Genomic DNA, 15,558 nt, shown 5'->3' on the forward strand with positions numbered 1-15,558 from the left:
ATAAATTCTAATTTTAGGGATAAAATAATGGATTCAGTATTCACCACTATTCAACATTGAAACAAGTGTTACATCATAATGTTGGGAGATTAAAAACATATTTGTATCAAATTGAACAATTAAATGAACAAATACATCTGCTCCTAATACTAAAGATGGATTAAATGCACAAGTCAAACTTCATGTATGTCATTTTGTATTTATGTATCAGTAGATTTTATGTATATGACAAATGAATGTACGGTTACATTTTAAATCTTTGTGATATATTCTTAATTCTCATTTTTTCCTGCCTTCTCTAAAATGTCTTAAAGGTATTCCGTTGCCCTGGAGTCAAATGTGTACTCATGACCTCAGTATTTCTAAAATCATGGCCACGACCCTGCCAACAGATTTTTAAGACCATAAAAACAGTAATCAGCGTGTGCTTGTTCAAAAGCCTTATGTTGTGCACAACTGCTTTTGCCAAGTAACTACCAAGATTATCTCAGATGCTTTTCATAATTTACACATTGTTTACATACTGAGCCGAATGTGCAATACCTGTAAATGTTCTTTCCCCTGTCAGTTTCATTGTCCTCACTACTTTTGTCTTTTTTGATTTCTGACTATTTTATGTCATGGAGTCAAATGCTGAAAATACTTTTATAGTCAGGATCTTTTCAGAGAACATTGGTCTTTGAAACTTGACAACGTTCCTTGGCTCCACAGGGGGAAAGAACAACATGAGACAGTTCACATTCCCATGGTCTTTTCCATCTTGATGTGGAATTCATTAAATATTTCTCAACCATATTCAATATTCTTTATAAATGCTTGGCTAACAGCATTTCTAATTAAAAAAATGTATGCAGTATCAACTGAGCCTCTTCAAACACAACTACACCGACACCTGATTCACAACAGGATTTGTATTCATCATGTCCACATCAAATGAGATTTGATCCTGCCACACACACACACACACACACACACACACACACACACACACACACACACACACACACACACACAGATGCATCAACAAGCAGAAGCAGCACTTTAAATAATCAATCAATAAATGTCTCCAGGTTAAAATGACCCGGAGACATTTATTGACCGATTTTGTGTACAACATCAGTACTGGCTTTTCACAACACATCATTGCGCCCACATTTTACCTCCACATTCACGACCCTGAATGAAGAGAGGTCATTACATGTTATGGAGGTTAATTATGTTTTTCTTCCATTTAAAAGCTGGAATGGATGACATTGACCTGCACCATAACAGGGGGGTTAAAAGAGACACTTGCAGCAGTGTGAGGACTGTTTGATGTCATGTTCAGCGGTTTTCTCCCTTTTCAGACAATTTGCTTTTACAAATATTTATGCCAGAGCAGTAATAGCTGCATGAAGCTGTTGCAGCTATATATATATATATATATATATATATATATATATATATATATATATATATATATATATATATATATATATATATATATATATATATATTCCATAAATGGTGCATTAAAGTGCATTTCTGTCATCCAGTAGAAGCAATGCACTTAAACATTTTGTCCGTAATAGCATCCAATTATCACTGCTTTATGGAATTATTCATCTCTGTTTGAGGGTTATTAAATTAGAGTCCCACAGCAATGTGAAAAGCAGAGCTCAGGCTGCTCTGTTTGTTGTTCTGCCCTCTGTACGAGTAAGACTACACGCTAGGTTAAGCACTAAATTGGGTAACTGTCCAGTGACAGCAGATAAACACCTGCTCGTACAGATCATTCTGAGCCGGAGCTGAAAGGAACTGCTTTCATACAACAAACATTTGGATCCAAGACGATCCATTTGAACTTAAAATGTCAGACTTGAGAGGCAAGACAAAGGAATATCTAAGTGTGAAGGATCTGCAGAAGCTTTTGGACTCGTGCAAACTACATCTTCGTCAAGTGGATGAGGTCTGGCCAAAGATATACATAGGCAATGTGTAAGTATACTTTTTATTTCAGACTAAATTAGTTTGCCTCGCAGTGACATGTAAAAACCTGTTACTTGTAACGTTAAATAATCATGATCTTTTACATCACTCCTGCAGACAATAATTCTGGAATAAAAATATCGTGCTATGATTGTTAGCCTTCAAATACGTCTTGAAATTCTTTCTGTCTCTTTGTCTTGCTAGGGCAGTAGCCCAAAACAAGACTACCTTGCTGAAATTAGGTATAACTCATGTATTAAACGCTGCTCACTCCAAGCGAGGCAGCATAGGGAACCAAAGCTTTTATGGCAACGGCTTTGTGTATTGTGGCATTCCAGCAGATGATTCAACACACTTTGATCTGGATGTTTACTTCCAGACTGCAGCTGATTTCATTCATAAAGCTCTGAAGTCACCTGATGGTAAGACTCCTCTTCTTTTCACATGAAATGTCATACTTCTGCACAGTGAGTTTTAATCAACTGCAAATATATGGTAGCTCTATTTTTAATTCCTGCACATCACATGTTTTATTTCACTCTTTAAATCCTTAATAACCCCATCTTTTCAAATTATCCCATCATGCCGTCCTTTCAGTCTCAGCTGTCACCACAATGTAACACAATTTGTAAAGGTATGTAAGTGTATTTTCAGTTAGGAGTAGTAATAAGAGTCTTACCTTGCAGAATTTATATCTATAATTGACCATGGCTCCTTTCAAAGAAGCTATCAAGCAGAGGACGAGCTGGGATTAAAGAGACAGTCGGGCCAAGCCTGCAAGGGGACCTTATACGAACAAAGGCAATGAATTTTAGGCACTATTTATAGCTCACAGCAGGAAAAAAGAAAGGCCACAGCATGAGACAGGCACTCATGTATGATACTAATAAGACTGAGGCCTCTCACTAATCCTGCCTTTGCCTTCATCTTGTCTGTTCTTCAGGGAAAGTTCTGGTGCACTGCATCATGGGAATGAGCCGGTCATCGACCTTGGTGTTAGCGTACCTCATGATCTACCGTCACATCCCGCTCAAACAGGCTTTGCAGAAGTTGATCCAGAAGAGAGCAATCTACCCCAACAGGAATTTCCTGGCTTTGCTGTTGGATCTGGATCTGCAGCTGACAAGAAAAAAGAAAACATGTCAGATCCTGTAATCAACAGAAGTTTACACTCTTCAGCCACACAGCAGCGTGGTGTCTAGCGATGGGGTTGCCAGTCAGTCTGTTGGTCCAGACTGAAATATTTCTAATGCACTGTCATGAAATTTGGTTTAACTTATGACTGAATTTCTGGGAGACTCAGCTGCTCTTTGAGATTAGCAGCTAACATATAGCATGTTAGCGTGTTAAACGTAAACAAAAAAACAAGAAGAAAAAGCTGCATACTTTGTTAGCATGTCATTACTAAGTTTAATACATATTAACTTGCTAATGTTAATGGTAAGATGCTAAATGCAGAATCAATGTTTCAGCACATACGACTGCCTTCTTCAAATTATTTGCAATGCTAGTGTGCTACACCAACATGTTAGCATGCTAAGTATGCATTGGTAACATCCAATAGGCATGCTAACACGCAAATACATGTTAGCGGTAATAAGGTAGGAACAACATGGCTGACCTTCTGGCGCCACCCTCAGGCCAAGCTTTACATTCTTTACCTCACTAGTGGGAAAGATCTAACAATGAATTGCAAAGTTGTCTCTCAATTCAAATCCAATTTTGTTTGGTTCTGGTTTGTAATAAGCTGCATTATCGTCTTCCAAATGTTAAGGACGTTTCATGTTTTAAAAAAGTTTTCAGAGGTAGAGATTATAAAAACAAAGAACGTCTTAAAATGACAGTTTGGAATCTTAATGCAATGTGATGTGAAAGCGGAGACAAGACTGAACAGTGAATGCCAATGATAAGGATATTTTATGAATATTTATGTCTTTCAGTTACCTCTCATTCTCGTAAGATTTATTTTTCTTTAGTACCTCATTTATTACAGCAGAATGGACCAAATGTTTTTACAAAACATTATTTTTTTGTAAACTCTGGAGATGACTCAGAAAAGATAAAACATGTTTTTGCAAGTGAACATTCAAACTCAAAATGGGAACTAATCCACAGCATCCGTCTTGAACAAGATCCGTGTTCAATTCCTTTGGTGTTGTTCGTCAAGCCAGTTGAGCTGATCATCACTGTACATCAAACGGTTTCAGATCTTTTGTTTGTCAATTAAATCATCTGGAGCAACATTAGAGAGGTCAAACACAAAAAGGTGCACTCATGCATCTACTATATATAGCTTTTGACAGCAATCACTCCTCCCTGTTCTATATCATTATACTCAACCTCACTGTATCACACGCATAATGCACACTGAATTACTATGTGTTATTAATATGGCAGGATTTGTATTGCTGAAGTCAGACGTTCAATTTCAATATAGGCTATGGGTTCCATCTATGGATATTTGATGTGGTTACAAGAAGAAGAAAAAAAAATACAGTTATTTGGGAACGAAGAATGAACTTGATCAAAATAAATGTTTGTATTGTTTTAACATATGCTGAGTCTTTCTTGTGTATTGGTTTCTGACATACTATTTGTGTTGTAGGCCAGACTGAGTATGTCTATATCGCAGTTGTACATGTCAGTGTAAGTGATCCATATATACAGTAAAAGAGAGGGTCCTGACGTGACCAAATGGGCAGGTGTTGATTTAAGCACATTTCACTGTGGAGAAGAATCTCAGTAGAGACTTTAAGCTCAGCAGCACTAATTTAATTCTCTTGCTCGGGAAAAAGCAGTGTCCTATCCTCTCTCCTGTGCTTGTAGCTCGGGTAACCTGAAAGGAATGCAGAAGATGATGCCAGAATTATTTTGGGCTGAGATTCAGATGTTAAAATAGCAAAAAAGGTTGCAGGGTAGATTGCGAAGGAGAACGTAGACAGTTGTGCTGTCGACCTACATGTAGCTCTTGTACAGAGAGATCTTGAAAAGCAACGTTTCCAGCCAAGGCAAGTGTCTGCTAACAATTTGTTGTTACGGATTTGTTGCAGATTGAAGTCCATGTTGAAAAATATTTATTAGGCTGTATATGGATGTAAGTGTATGGATTTATAGTACTGTATACCTTTGTTTGCAAGGTACAGTGAACATGTTTCTGAAGCACTTTAATAAACGAGGATGTACTGTGATGATACTGCACTGCGTGATTGATTACCACACTTTCTTCTTTTATTAATTTGCTCACAAATACAGACGAACCACATCGGAAAGGCCAAAGAGGGAAGTGTAATTCATAAAACCACCAAGAAGAGGCCCGCAGGAGGTAAAAAGCCATTTTTATTTGCCCTCCATGTTAACCGTGGGCACTTTCCCATACATAGCATCTTTAATTACACAGAAGTAGAGCAGGAAGGACAGGTTAGCCTAAGGGGGGAGGCTATGAAAGCAGCGCTGCAGCTCAACATGTGCACCAGGGAAATCAGTTCTCTGCCCTGACTGTGGGAGGGAGGGAAGGGTTGTACTTATAGATCAATGAGGAGAAAGAAGAGCCTCCAGGTTCTCCGGGCACATGTTGTACTTGTGCGAAGACACACTTTACTCTGCCTCCAACACTCACAAACTCATATGCATGGAGCATATGCTGGGTCAGATGCAGCTTTTCTTTTGCATTCACACGACACACATGCAACCATACACTTGAAGGGATGCATGAAGCTGTCATGATGTTTGAGTGCACCTCCATATGCCACGGCAGCTTAACAAAAGGTCACTGAGACAGATTTGGTCCCAACGACGCGTCCCTGTGGACACGACAATAAGTCTCCAAACCCTGAGTGTCACATTATGTCACCACACACCAGCAGAATGCAAATAAGAAGCTAAGCTGCCATCGGTTTCTTTGCTATAACAATGCATACACATCGTTTGTACATCCTCAGCCTGGAGCAGAATCACACAGCTGCCTAAATGGATGCTAATGTATACAGTTTGCATATTATAAGTCCCTCACAAGCCCGATGTGTAAATTGTAAATGCACAGGTTGGACTTGCCTGCAGGAAATGAAAAGCTGATGTTCATAGGCCTTGAATTCCAATTTCTTTGTATCTCTGGGGATAAATAAACCCACCTAAGTGCTGCTGAACTGTGGATAAAATAATGAGAGCTTCACAAGGTCATCCCACAATTATGTGTTCTTCTGGTCCTTTACTGATGTGGAGTGCATTTATGGCATAATTATAGTCTATATTTAAGGGCCTAGATACCTAATGTTCTTTTCATCGATCCTCATTGTAATGCTCCATTGTATTTCTCTTTCAGTGTCTCTCTTCAATAAAGCCTATTAGAAGTCATCCGTGGAGTTATTAAGCGTTCAAAGGAAAATCAGATGGTGTCTGAAACTGTATCCGCATTTTCTTTCTTAAACTGTTGATGAGCGAGGTAAAGAAAAAAACATTTCCAAGCCTTTGATGGCTTTTCTGCTTCTGGGAACGGTCCAAATTTCATAGCAGGGACCAGTTCTGCTTAAGCTCCTAGTTAAACTCTGTTAGAGTATCATATGTGGTACCTCTATGCGACAGGTTGTAAAAGTGAAGGAAAGTGAAGCACCCAGACATGCCCAGAGGCCTCAGCTGCTTGGGAAGCCCGGAGGGGCAAGGCGGCAGGTATGAGACCCCCGTGGCGTCAGAGCTCCAGAGGCTGATGTGGACAAAGAAAGCGACCAGCAGCCATCTGGATGAGGTTCAGCACAGGATCTATATTGGAGACATGTGAGACCAGGCATGCTAATAAATGATATACACATTGTCACCAACGAAAGGCTTATAAAACTGAAAAAAAACTATTCAAAATAATGTATTAATGGTAAAAGCAGCAATATGTTTTATGGATTTAATGGGTCACATGAATACTTGTACATAAAGAATGTTGTTTGTAGAGATGAACCAACAGAGCATTGCCACTCGACTCAGTCGCCATCATCTCTAAAGGATTATTTCACTGCTCTCATGGCGCTGTTAGCTGTTATATTCTGTTAGCTGTTATATTATGTTTGCTAACGTGTTAAAAATATCGACTAAAGTTTATACGTCAGTGTTCACGGTTTCTTTCTGCTGCCCTTACTAGTAAAAGATCTGTTATTTGTGGTTCCATAAATTACATCTCATTCTTCAGTAATACGTTTGTTTTACAGTAGTTTTGGGATGCCAGGTTTTGAAGCAACATCAAAATTAACATTGACGCATTTACTAATTTATGCTTTTGTTGTTAACAAATAGGCTAAACATTAGCTTTGGGTCCACAACTTGGCAACACAAACGTTCTCCTGTTATTCACATTAAACAGCTTATTAATGATATTAGGCATTAGTGAATGTTTTATTAATCATGAATATGACAACTTTAAAATAGTTAGTACCGTAATAAGCATTATAAGTAAAAAGCCATTCCTTATTACAAAATGGTCATATGTATGCTCATTGACAAACCCTTCTTTCACTTATCTGCACTGACAGATACTCATGCTTTTTTTCCTTTAGGTATGCAGCCAAAGACAAGAGGGCACTCCAGGCTCACCGCATCACCCATGTACTTAACGCTGCTAATGGGAAGTTCAACGTGAACACGGGCCCCAGCTTCTACAGAGACACCAAAATCACTTATCATGGAGTGGAAGCTTTTGACATGCCATCCTTTAACTTGAGTCCCTTCTTTTACCCAGCGGCCAATTTTATCAAGACCGCTTTAAGCTCGCCCAAAGGTAAGGAGCTCTCCCTGGGCTCACTGTATGTCTTATCATTTTTAACTTAGGGGTAGACTTCTTTTTTTTTCTTCCTGCGAGGTAAAGTACAGAGACAATTGTCAGTCAATTCCCATTACAGCAGCCCACAATTGTATTAGTCATTACAATGCAAATCAAACACTAAACATAATATCAAGCTAATATCTTTCCCCCACGGTAATCTTCTCATAAACTCAAACCTTGGCCAGGAAAATTGGTTTTAAATGGATTGCCCTGGTAATTTGTAAGCAACACTCTTATTGGACATGGAAATTACACAATTATGTTTGTGGCCTGTGCCTGCCTGGCCTGTTATGCAAAGTGAAGTCGGTATCTGACACGACAGTAATAAGATGAGGCCTCCTCATTCACATGCTGGCTGATCGGGGCTCCAGTGTGTGGCGGGGCCAACAGTAATCCCCAGCAGAAATACACGGACGCCAAGACAGTTCAATTACGCGCTCCTATGCGCCCTAATCCTCAACGCTGATAAGGAACCAGGGATTACCGTGTGTAGAAACATTTGTTGCAACATTGTTGAAAACTTTTTAGTCAGGAGTTAGAAGTGCCCCTCTCTGTGATGTGCATGGGTTTTAATCCACAGGGAGAGGAGTAACAAATTAGACAGCTAGAATAAAGTTTAACACAGTAATCCAGTCATTGCATGGTTGTAAATACAGACATGGAGCTGTGTATGGCTGAGCTCTGGACTGATACATAGAGCATGGTGTTGAGGGTTTATTTCTGCTGATTGGCAGGTAAAGTGTTTGTCCACTGTGCGATGGGTCTCAGCCGCTCGTCCACTTTGGTTCTGGCCTACCTGATGATCCATGAGAACATGACGCTGGTGGACGCCATCAAAGCTGTCAGCGCCAACAGGAACATCGCACCTAACAATGGCTTCCTGGAGCAGCTCCGAGAGCTGGACAAAAAGCTGCACTGGCGGGGATCATCGAGGAGCTGGAGCGCCAACGGGCGGATTTAAGATACAATCCACCAGTTCATGAACTTGGATTATACTTTTGTGTTTAAAGTAGATAACGGAGATATGAATGTTAAAGCATGCTCTAATTGTCTTGTCTTTGGAATTCCATTTTTTTGTGAAGAAATTAAAGTGACTTGAAATATATTTAAGGCCTTTAATTGTAGTGAACAGATATTAACAAAATCAACAATTACTTTCAAAAAAAGTAATTTAGTATGATGGAAAGCTCCAAAACAGCTACTAAATTAACCTTGAGAGTGTCAACAACCACTGGTGTTCGTCTGACTCAGAGATACTCTCCAGAAATATGAAATGTAGTCTCCTAGTGTTCTCAGAATAAACCACAGTGTGCATGTCCACTCTAATGAGGAAATATGTCAACAAATACAACATGTTTTTATGTGTTTTTCATGGTTTCTGGATGGAATCATCAGGCAGTGGCTACACAGTGGCTTAATTCATGAAATTCATAAATAAAAAAATGATAAAATAGCATTAACATCATCCTTTAAAATAAATTATCTAAAATTAGGAATACATTAGTGCAGTTTAGACTGACTCAGTGAGGCATCCTGCGCACCATGTTTCAAATCACTAATACAACTATAATCACCCATGTGGTTCTGTAGCTAAAATTGCCACAACACAAGCAGCCTAGCTTCTGTCACGGCCATGTGAGGAATAAATAGTCCACACCGCTCCTGCCCAGACTCTGGCATCTCCAGCTGTCTCGCTCCAGCGGGGCTCAGCCTCTAAATAACACTGATACTCTGCTCAGATGGAAAACAGCGAGTTGCACTAATAAGGTTAGAGTTTACTGTGGTTCCTTTCCAAATGCCTACAGGAAGTAAAAACTAGCAGGACAGCAGCAATAACTTTTCACATTTTCCATCCTGGAGCATCACATCTTTGGAGGTACTGTATATTATCTCACTGTGAACCAAGTGCTGAGCTGAATACAAATTGTGATAATTATTCAACAACACTGAAGTGGAAGACGCAGAAATGAGCCCAGAGGAGGAGCCAGAGTATCAGACACCACCCACCTGCGAGCTGCTCGGCCTTCTGCTGAAGAACAGACGCCCCACTGGAGCTGTCAACGAGGTTTGGCCCAACCTCTACATCGGAGATGCGTAAGTGACATTCTCACTTCAGGGCCCCGTTGCAATATGGTGATCGGATTGTGAAACTGTTGCTACAAACAAGTCCTGTATTTGGCCAACTCATGGGACAAATATAAAATCTGTGCATTTGAGTCACCAGTGATGCATTTGCAAACATACGCTTACAGAGCTGGCTCCAGGCAAGAGAAATCTCCATTCCTTGTATCATCTCTTGTGTCGTTCACAGGGCTACAGCTCAGCATAAATCCCTGCTAGTGGATCTGGGGATAACACATGTGGTGAATGCTGCAGATGGCCCGCAGCACATTTGCACTGGGCCACATTTCTACAAAGACACCAGCATACGGTATCATGGAGTAGAAGCACCAGACTGTAAAGATTTTGACTTGAGCCCATTCTTCACTGAGACGGCTGATTTCATTCATGCTGCTCTGGAGCTGAAAGGTACATCGAGGCCATTTAAGCCACAGAAAAGTAAAGAAACACATTAGGTTAGGGGTGTAATAATACTGTCTGTCATTGCACGACATAATAAATGTAGCGAGCTGAAAACCTGACGGTAATGTTAAATAAATCTGAAAGATTATGACACAAAAAATGCTAAATTGTTTGCATTTATTGATTAAAACTCAACTGCTGTTTGACAACGTGTACAAGAAATATGTGCTTCTCCAAGAAAAAAAGGGTTTGTGACCAGCTGATGTGTTTGGCAACTCCAAACATTTGATCTTTAACCTCTCGAAGACATTGTCAGGCTTTTTTTCTTCTTTTACTTGGTTTAAAGATCTGCTTCTTCATTTAGGAGTCTTTTTCTTCACATTTTGCACCAAAAGACATTTTGCACTAAAAGAAAATCAATTATATAATCGTATGAATGGAGCAACTTGACACTTACGTTTTTTACATTTTACACCTGTACATTCTTGTCACTTTTTATATATGTTTGTGGTCCAGATTGTAAAGTCCTCTGAGGCAAATTTGTGATTTTGGGCGATACAAATAAATTTAGTTAAATTTAATTAATTATATTAAGAATATTAAACCATAAGCTGACTGTCTTGTTACAACCCTACAGAACAATTATCATACAAATACAAGTACATTGTCTTTAGTAATTACATTCTGGTAGTTATTTATTTACGAGTTACAGTATGCATGCTTTATATCGACAAAGCTGACATTTTAAATGTTTCTGTCGAATGTCCGTGTAGGTAAGGTGCTCGTCCACTGTGCACGAGGAGTCAGCCGCTCAGCGACTCTGGCACTGGCCTTCCTCATGATCAGAGAAAGACTTTCGCTCGTCGAGGCCGTGGAGGCGGTTCACAGGCACAGAAACATTCTTCCAAATGTTGGATTTCTGAATCAACTCCGTCACTTGGACTCTTCTTTGGCCCTGCAGAGGAAAACAACACAACATCAAGAAGGGAAGAAATAAAGCACTGATTGGGAATTTCCTCCATAAGGATCGTTTCAATTTGTTTATTACAACTATCCTATTCTTTACATTACAGCTAAACATGGCTGGTAGATGTTTTGAAAATGTATTTTTCTTCCTTCAAGCCAGCCGTGTTTTCCAATAAACTCATAATGAAAATCAGTTCACACATTTTGTGTTATCCATCGCATTTTCATTGCATGGTAATGCAGTTAAGTGCAGATTCAATCGAGGTCTGCATTGTATTACCAGACAACAATAACTGCCAAACAAAAATACACATAGACCTGTTATTCAGTGGGGATTACAAAAGTAAAGTTTTAAGAGCCTGTAAAAGAGAGCTGTAGATTTGGACTCATCAGACTTGCGCAACAACTTGACTGTTTATACATTTACATTATTAGTTATGTATATTAGTTATTATGGCTGTCCTTGACAGGAATTCTTCTCAATATTCAAAGGTGGTGTCAGACTTTCATCTTGATTTGAAGACTTGTGACTTGAACTGAGCTCGTCTCCAATGACTCCAGACTTTTTCCTATCAATAAAACAGTTTTTAATATGGTGCAGAAATGATTTTAAAACCATTGGCTGTCTGCAGTGTCAGGAAAATTACATACAATTAATCTAGAACTGTACCGCATTCATTTTAAAAACAGTCAGCACAAAAGCAAATATCCACGATGTTGTTGAGGAGCTGAAAGATATAGAAACACCGGAATGGTCACATACACAGCACAATCAACATCACAGAGGCCATTAAAATAAATAGCACAACTGCCAAAACCCGTGCAATTCTTGAACAGCATATGCCTATAAATAAACTATGCTCCATTTATACATTCACAATCCTTCAAAATAGTGTGTCGAACTGCTGCAATCCAGCGACATACAGTTAAAACTGCAATGTCTAAAGAGGCTTGATACAAGATGATAAAAATATGCCAGCATGGCTCTGAGTGTGTATACAGATTCAGGTCAGACTTTGAAAAGAGATGAAACGCTGAAGCCATCTTAATAAGAGATGCTCTCCAGAGCACACTGAGAGAAAGAGAGAGAGGGAGAGAGAGAGAGAGAGAGGGAGAGAGATGCTGTCAAAATAAAAGGAATTGGATATCACAGGTTTAATGATTTCACTGTCAGAATGAATGATGGCAGAGCATGAAGATATGAGGGAAAAATAAAGGAGTCTGATGGTGTGAAAACTCTGTCTGACATGTTAGCAGCTCAATCCAGCCATTCTGCAATACAGTCATCATCACACTCTCACTTTGGGGGCTCGCATTTAGATCACTGAATGGACCATGCATATCATATAACGGGGAATCAAAGACATGTGCCATCCTGTGAAAAACCTTGTCTGTCTAACAGTCTGACACATTTCAGTTCTCTTCTGGCCCCGAGAGGCTCCAGAAAATGCAGAACATCCTTAACGGGTGTTGTGAGGCAGCGCTCGAGCGTTCTCTCCTGCAGCCTCTGAAGATATGCAGAAAGGCTAAAAGAGACTGACACAATTTCAAGGAGTCGCTCATATGGCTGAGCAAAAGCTCAGAGTGCCCTGTTCACTCCACTGAATATGGGTATCCTTTGGCAAGTGCAAAGTTTGGGTAAGCTCAGCTTCCTGCCTGCCAGCAGCGGAGATTAAAGTTGTGTGTTTAGAAGTGGATGGCGGGGACTGACTGGCTGGGTGGAAGTTTTCCCCACAGGCAGGGAACGTGGCAGCTAAGGTCAGGGCCCCGCCACATCACCGCCCTAAAAATATCCTCTGCATTTGATTCCCGTCACAGAGCGGTTATACAATCTGTGCCCTCACTTGAGCCTGCCAGAATTAAACCTCGGCATGTTCTGCCTGTAAGGACTGCTTCACAACACGCTGCCAGAATGATAAAAGCAAAGTTCACAAGCAGGAAAACGAAGGACTTCAATCTCTTGGTGAGTGGTTCTGCAGATGCATGTGGAAAAACAATGTACAAAATGCTTTATTTTGTTCATGATTATAGAGGGGAAAAAGTGAAAGAAAAAAAAAAGCAAGTGTGGTTTTTCTTTTCCCCCCTCAAGCTAATAAATCATGTGTGAAAGGAAGCCACAGCGAGAAAATGGCTTCTCACAAGTCAAAGACTGGAACCAAGATAAATGTTAGAAAGGCGGTGAAGGAATCCAGTCCAGTGGATGAATATGTCACACCTGGGGGCTATGAGCTGGAGAAAATCCTAAACCGTGGGAGTGTGGTTTACACTCATGTCAACGAGGTCTGGCCTAATGTCTACATCGGGGACGAGTAAGTAAAAAAGTATAAAATTACTAAACTAGTAAAATAATGGAGGATTAAAATAATATTCATTCTGGCTTCTTGCAGGCAGACTGCAAAGGACAAGTGTAATCTGAAGAGGTTGGGGATTACGCACATCTTGAACGCAGCAGAGGGGACGTGGAACAACGTGGACACCGGAGCCGGTTACTACAGCGACATGGACGTGGGCTACTGTGGCGTGGTCGCAGAAGACATCACGACCTTTAACCTCAGCCAGTATTTCTTCTCTGCTGCCCGGTTTATTGAAGAAACGTTGAGCAATCCTCAGAGTAAGATGACACATAGTTCAAAAGGTCATTTCAGCCATGACTTGGTGGGCTCGACAGTTTAGGTTTTAATTAGATTAGATTAGATATTCCTTTATTAGTCCCGCAGTGGGGACATTTGCAGGATTACAGCAGCAAATGGTCCACACAAGAGACATAGTAAAATTAAAATAAAAAACATGTACAAGTAATTAAATAAACAGTAAAACAGTAATACAAATAAAAACTCTCAAGCCGCGGGTGGAGACCCACACAAGGGTCGGTATACTCTAATCATTAATGAGCCTGCATGCGAGATAGGAAGAGGAGCCAAATCCGATTGGTTTGTTGAATCACAGGTTTTCCGATCTAGACTGGCTTGTCTGATTTAACAGTGTGTGGCTTGAAAGGCACTCTAGATACCCAGAGGTATGTGCACAAGCCCTGAAAAGGTGAGCTTTTCATAATGTGCCCCCTTTAAAGTTCAGCCACCAGCCTTGTTTATTGGCATGAAAAGAAGACATGAAATCAATGTGTGTTTTTCAGGAACAATGTGCTTTCTAGGGATTATTTACACGCTTTGCTGGGTGCAGTTTTCATAGTGACGATTAAGGATTATCCACAACGGCATTGTTTCTGGAAATGTTTCTATTCTTCAAGGAACTCCAATGGAATTTGGAAAAAACCTAAACTTCCTGCGTACACACCACCACTAGTACAGAAGTGAGACAATTTAAACAATGTAGCCATTCTCTGATGATGTGATTCATTCACGTACAGATAAACTGCTGGTGCACTGCGTGATGGGAAGGAGTCGGTCTGCCACACTCTTCCTGGCCTACCTCATGATCTGTGAAAACATGACGGTGGTCGACGCCATCCAACACGTGAAGAGTCGCAGGAGGATCATCCCCAACTGGGGCTTCCTGAAACAGCTGAGAGAGTTGGACATGCAGCTCCTGGAGAAAAGAGAAGAGGGAACAGAGCAGAGCTGATGGGAGCCCTCGGGTGGCGAAGTGGAGGCTCAGGTCGATGGAGACAAATTCAAGTCGGGTTTCAAGTCATTGTGAACGAATAAAAGTTTCTGGTCATTAAAGTCCAGCGTCAAAAGTCAGGACAAGTCAAATAAAACAAAACTCTGGCCAACCCTCAAGCAATTTGAGACAAGTTCAATCTCAAGTCAAAGTCAAGTCTCAAGTACAGTATGAAGCAAATCTGAAGTCAAGTCACAAGTCTTTTGAGACAAGTCCAAGTAAAAAGTAATTCAGGACAAGAGAAAGTCAAGTCTCAAGTATATCAGAGCAGATCTCAAACCAAGTCACAAGTCTTTGAAAGCCATCTGTGAAAATGACGTTCCCTTTGAAAATGTGTTGAATCATGTTTTTTCATATTTTGAGACCAATTTCTTGTAATGCAAAGGTCTAATAATTAAATACACAAGTTGTGGGCATGCAGCATCTTGTCGTCTCACGTTTTCTTTACTTCACCTTTCTCGGATTTTACCAGCTAACATTGTGAGACGTGATTGTTTTTGCTTTTAGGTTTCACGCTAAGTCTGGTTTTTAGACGGTAAAATCTAAAGTAAATCAAGTCTCAGAGAAGTCAAGTCCAAGTTACTTCTTTTAAATTTAAAATACTTTTCTGCAGAGAAAACAGCTGCCTGGACTACGAGATATTCTACATCTATAAATATTTCAAATTAAAAGGAGAACAA

The 15,558-nt window shown here is 40.1% G+C and overlaps 3 protein-coding genes across 3 annotated transcripts; all 3 read left to right on the forward strand.

The window, feature by feature from the left end:
* The first annotated feature begins 1,806 nt into the window (after window positions 1–1,806).
* On the forward strand, window positions 1,807–4,521 carry LOC306732796 (dual specificity protein phosphatase 13A-like). The gene is made up of 3 exons (XM_079213959.1): window positions 1,807–1,977; window positions 2,173–2,390; window positions 2,912–4,521. Exons 1-3 carry the CDS (start codon window positions 1,850–1,852, stop codon window positions 3,121–3,123), a joined length of 558 nt encoding a protein of 185 aa, XP_079070085.1. The 5' UTR covers window positions 1,807–1,849; the 3' UTR covers window positions 3,124–4,521.
* Window positions 4,522–6,350: 1,829 nt separating this feature from the next.
* Window positions 6,351–11,429, forward strand: LOC306753456 (uncharacterized protein). The gene is made up of 7 exons (XM_079237321.1): window positions 6,351–6,406; window positions 6,547–6,735; window positions 7,503–7,723; window positions 8,503–8,719; window positions 9,704–9,862; window positions 10,080–10,297; window positions 11,065–11,429. Exons 2-7 carry the CDS (start codon window positions 6,581–6,583, stop codon window positions 11,286–11,288), a joined length of 1,194 nt encoding a protein of 397 aa, XP_079093447.1. The 5' UTR covers window positions 6,351–6,406; window positions 6,547–6,580; the 3' UTR covers window positions 11,289–11,429.
* A 1,719-nt stretch (window positions 11,430–13,148) lies between these two features.
* LOC306732817 (dual specificity phosphatase 29-like) lies at window positions 13,149–15,301 on the forward strand. Its single transcript, XM_079213979.1, has 4 exons — window positions 13,149–13,220; window positions 13,347–13,566; window positions 13,645–13,868; window positions 14,625–15,301. Exons 2-4 carry the CDS (start codon window positions 13,385–13,387, stop codon window positions 14,837–14,839), a joined length of 621 nt encoding a protein of 206 aa, XP_079070105.1. The 5' UTR covers window positions 13,149–13,220; window positions 13,347–13,384; the 3' UTR covers window positions 14,840–15,301.
* The last annotated feature ends 257 nt before the right edge of the window (window positions 15,302–15,558 follow it).

This window comes from Taurulus bubalis, assembly GCF_910589615.1.
Source record: "Taurulus bubalis genome assembly, chromosome: 2".
Classification (NCBI taxonomy): Eukaryota; Metazoa; Chordata; class Actinopteri; order Perciformes; family Cottidae; genus Taurulus; species Taurulus bubalis.

Bases quoted from the DNA above. Each gene is read 5' to 3' on its own strand.
- LOC306753456 (XM_079237321.1), top strand. From the start codon at position 6,581: ATGCCCAGAGGCCTCAGCTGCTTGGGAAGCCCGGAGGGGCAAGGCGGC. The intron at 8,720-9,703 runs GCGGATTTAAGA...ATTGTGATAATT, and splicing joins AGGAGCTGGAGCGCCAACGG to ATTCAACAACACTGAAGTGG. The intron at 10,298-11,064 runs GTACATCGAGGC...ATGTCCGTGTAG, and splicing joins TGCTGCTCTGGAGCTGAAAG to GTAAGGTGCTCGTCCACTGT.
- LOC306732817 (XM_079213979.1), top strand. From the start codon at position 13,385: ATGGCTTCTCACAAGTCAAAGACTGGAACCAAGATAAATGTTAGAAAG. The intron at 13,567-13,644 runs GTAAGTAAAAAA...GGCTTCTTGCAG, and splicing joins AATGTCTACATCGGGGACGA to GCAGACTGCAAAGGACAAGT. The intron at 13,869-14,624 runs GTAAGATGACAC...ATTCACGTACAG, and splicing joins AACGTTGAGCAATCCTCAGA to ATAAACTGCTGGTGCACTGC.
- LOC306732796 (XM_079213959.1), top strand. From the start codon at position 1,850: ATGTCAGACTTGAGAGGCAAGACAAAGGAATATCTAAGTGTGAAGGAT. The intron at 1,978-2,172 runs GTAAGTATACTT...TTGTCTTGCTAG, and splicing joins AAGATATACATAGGCAATGT to GGCAGTAGCCCAAAACAAGA. The intron at 2,391-2,911 runs GTAAGACTCCTC...TCTGTTCTTCAG, and splicing joins AGCTCTGAAGTCACCTGATG to GGAAAGTTCTGGTGCACTGC.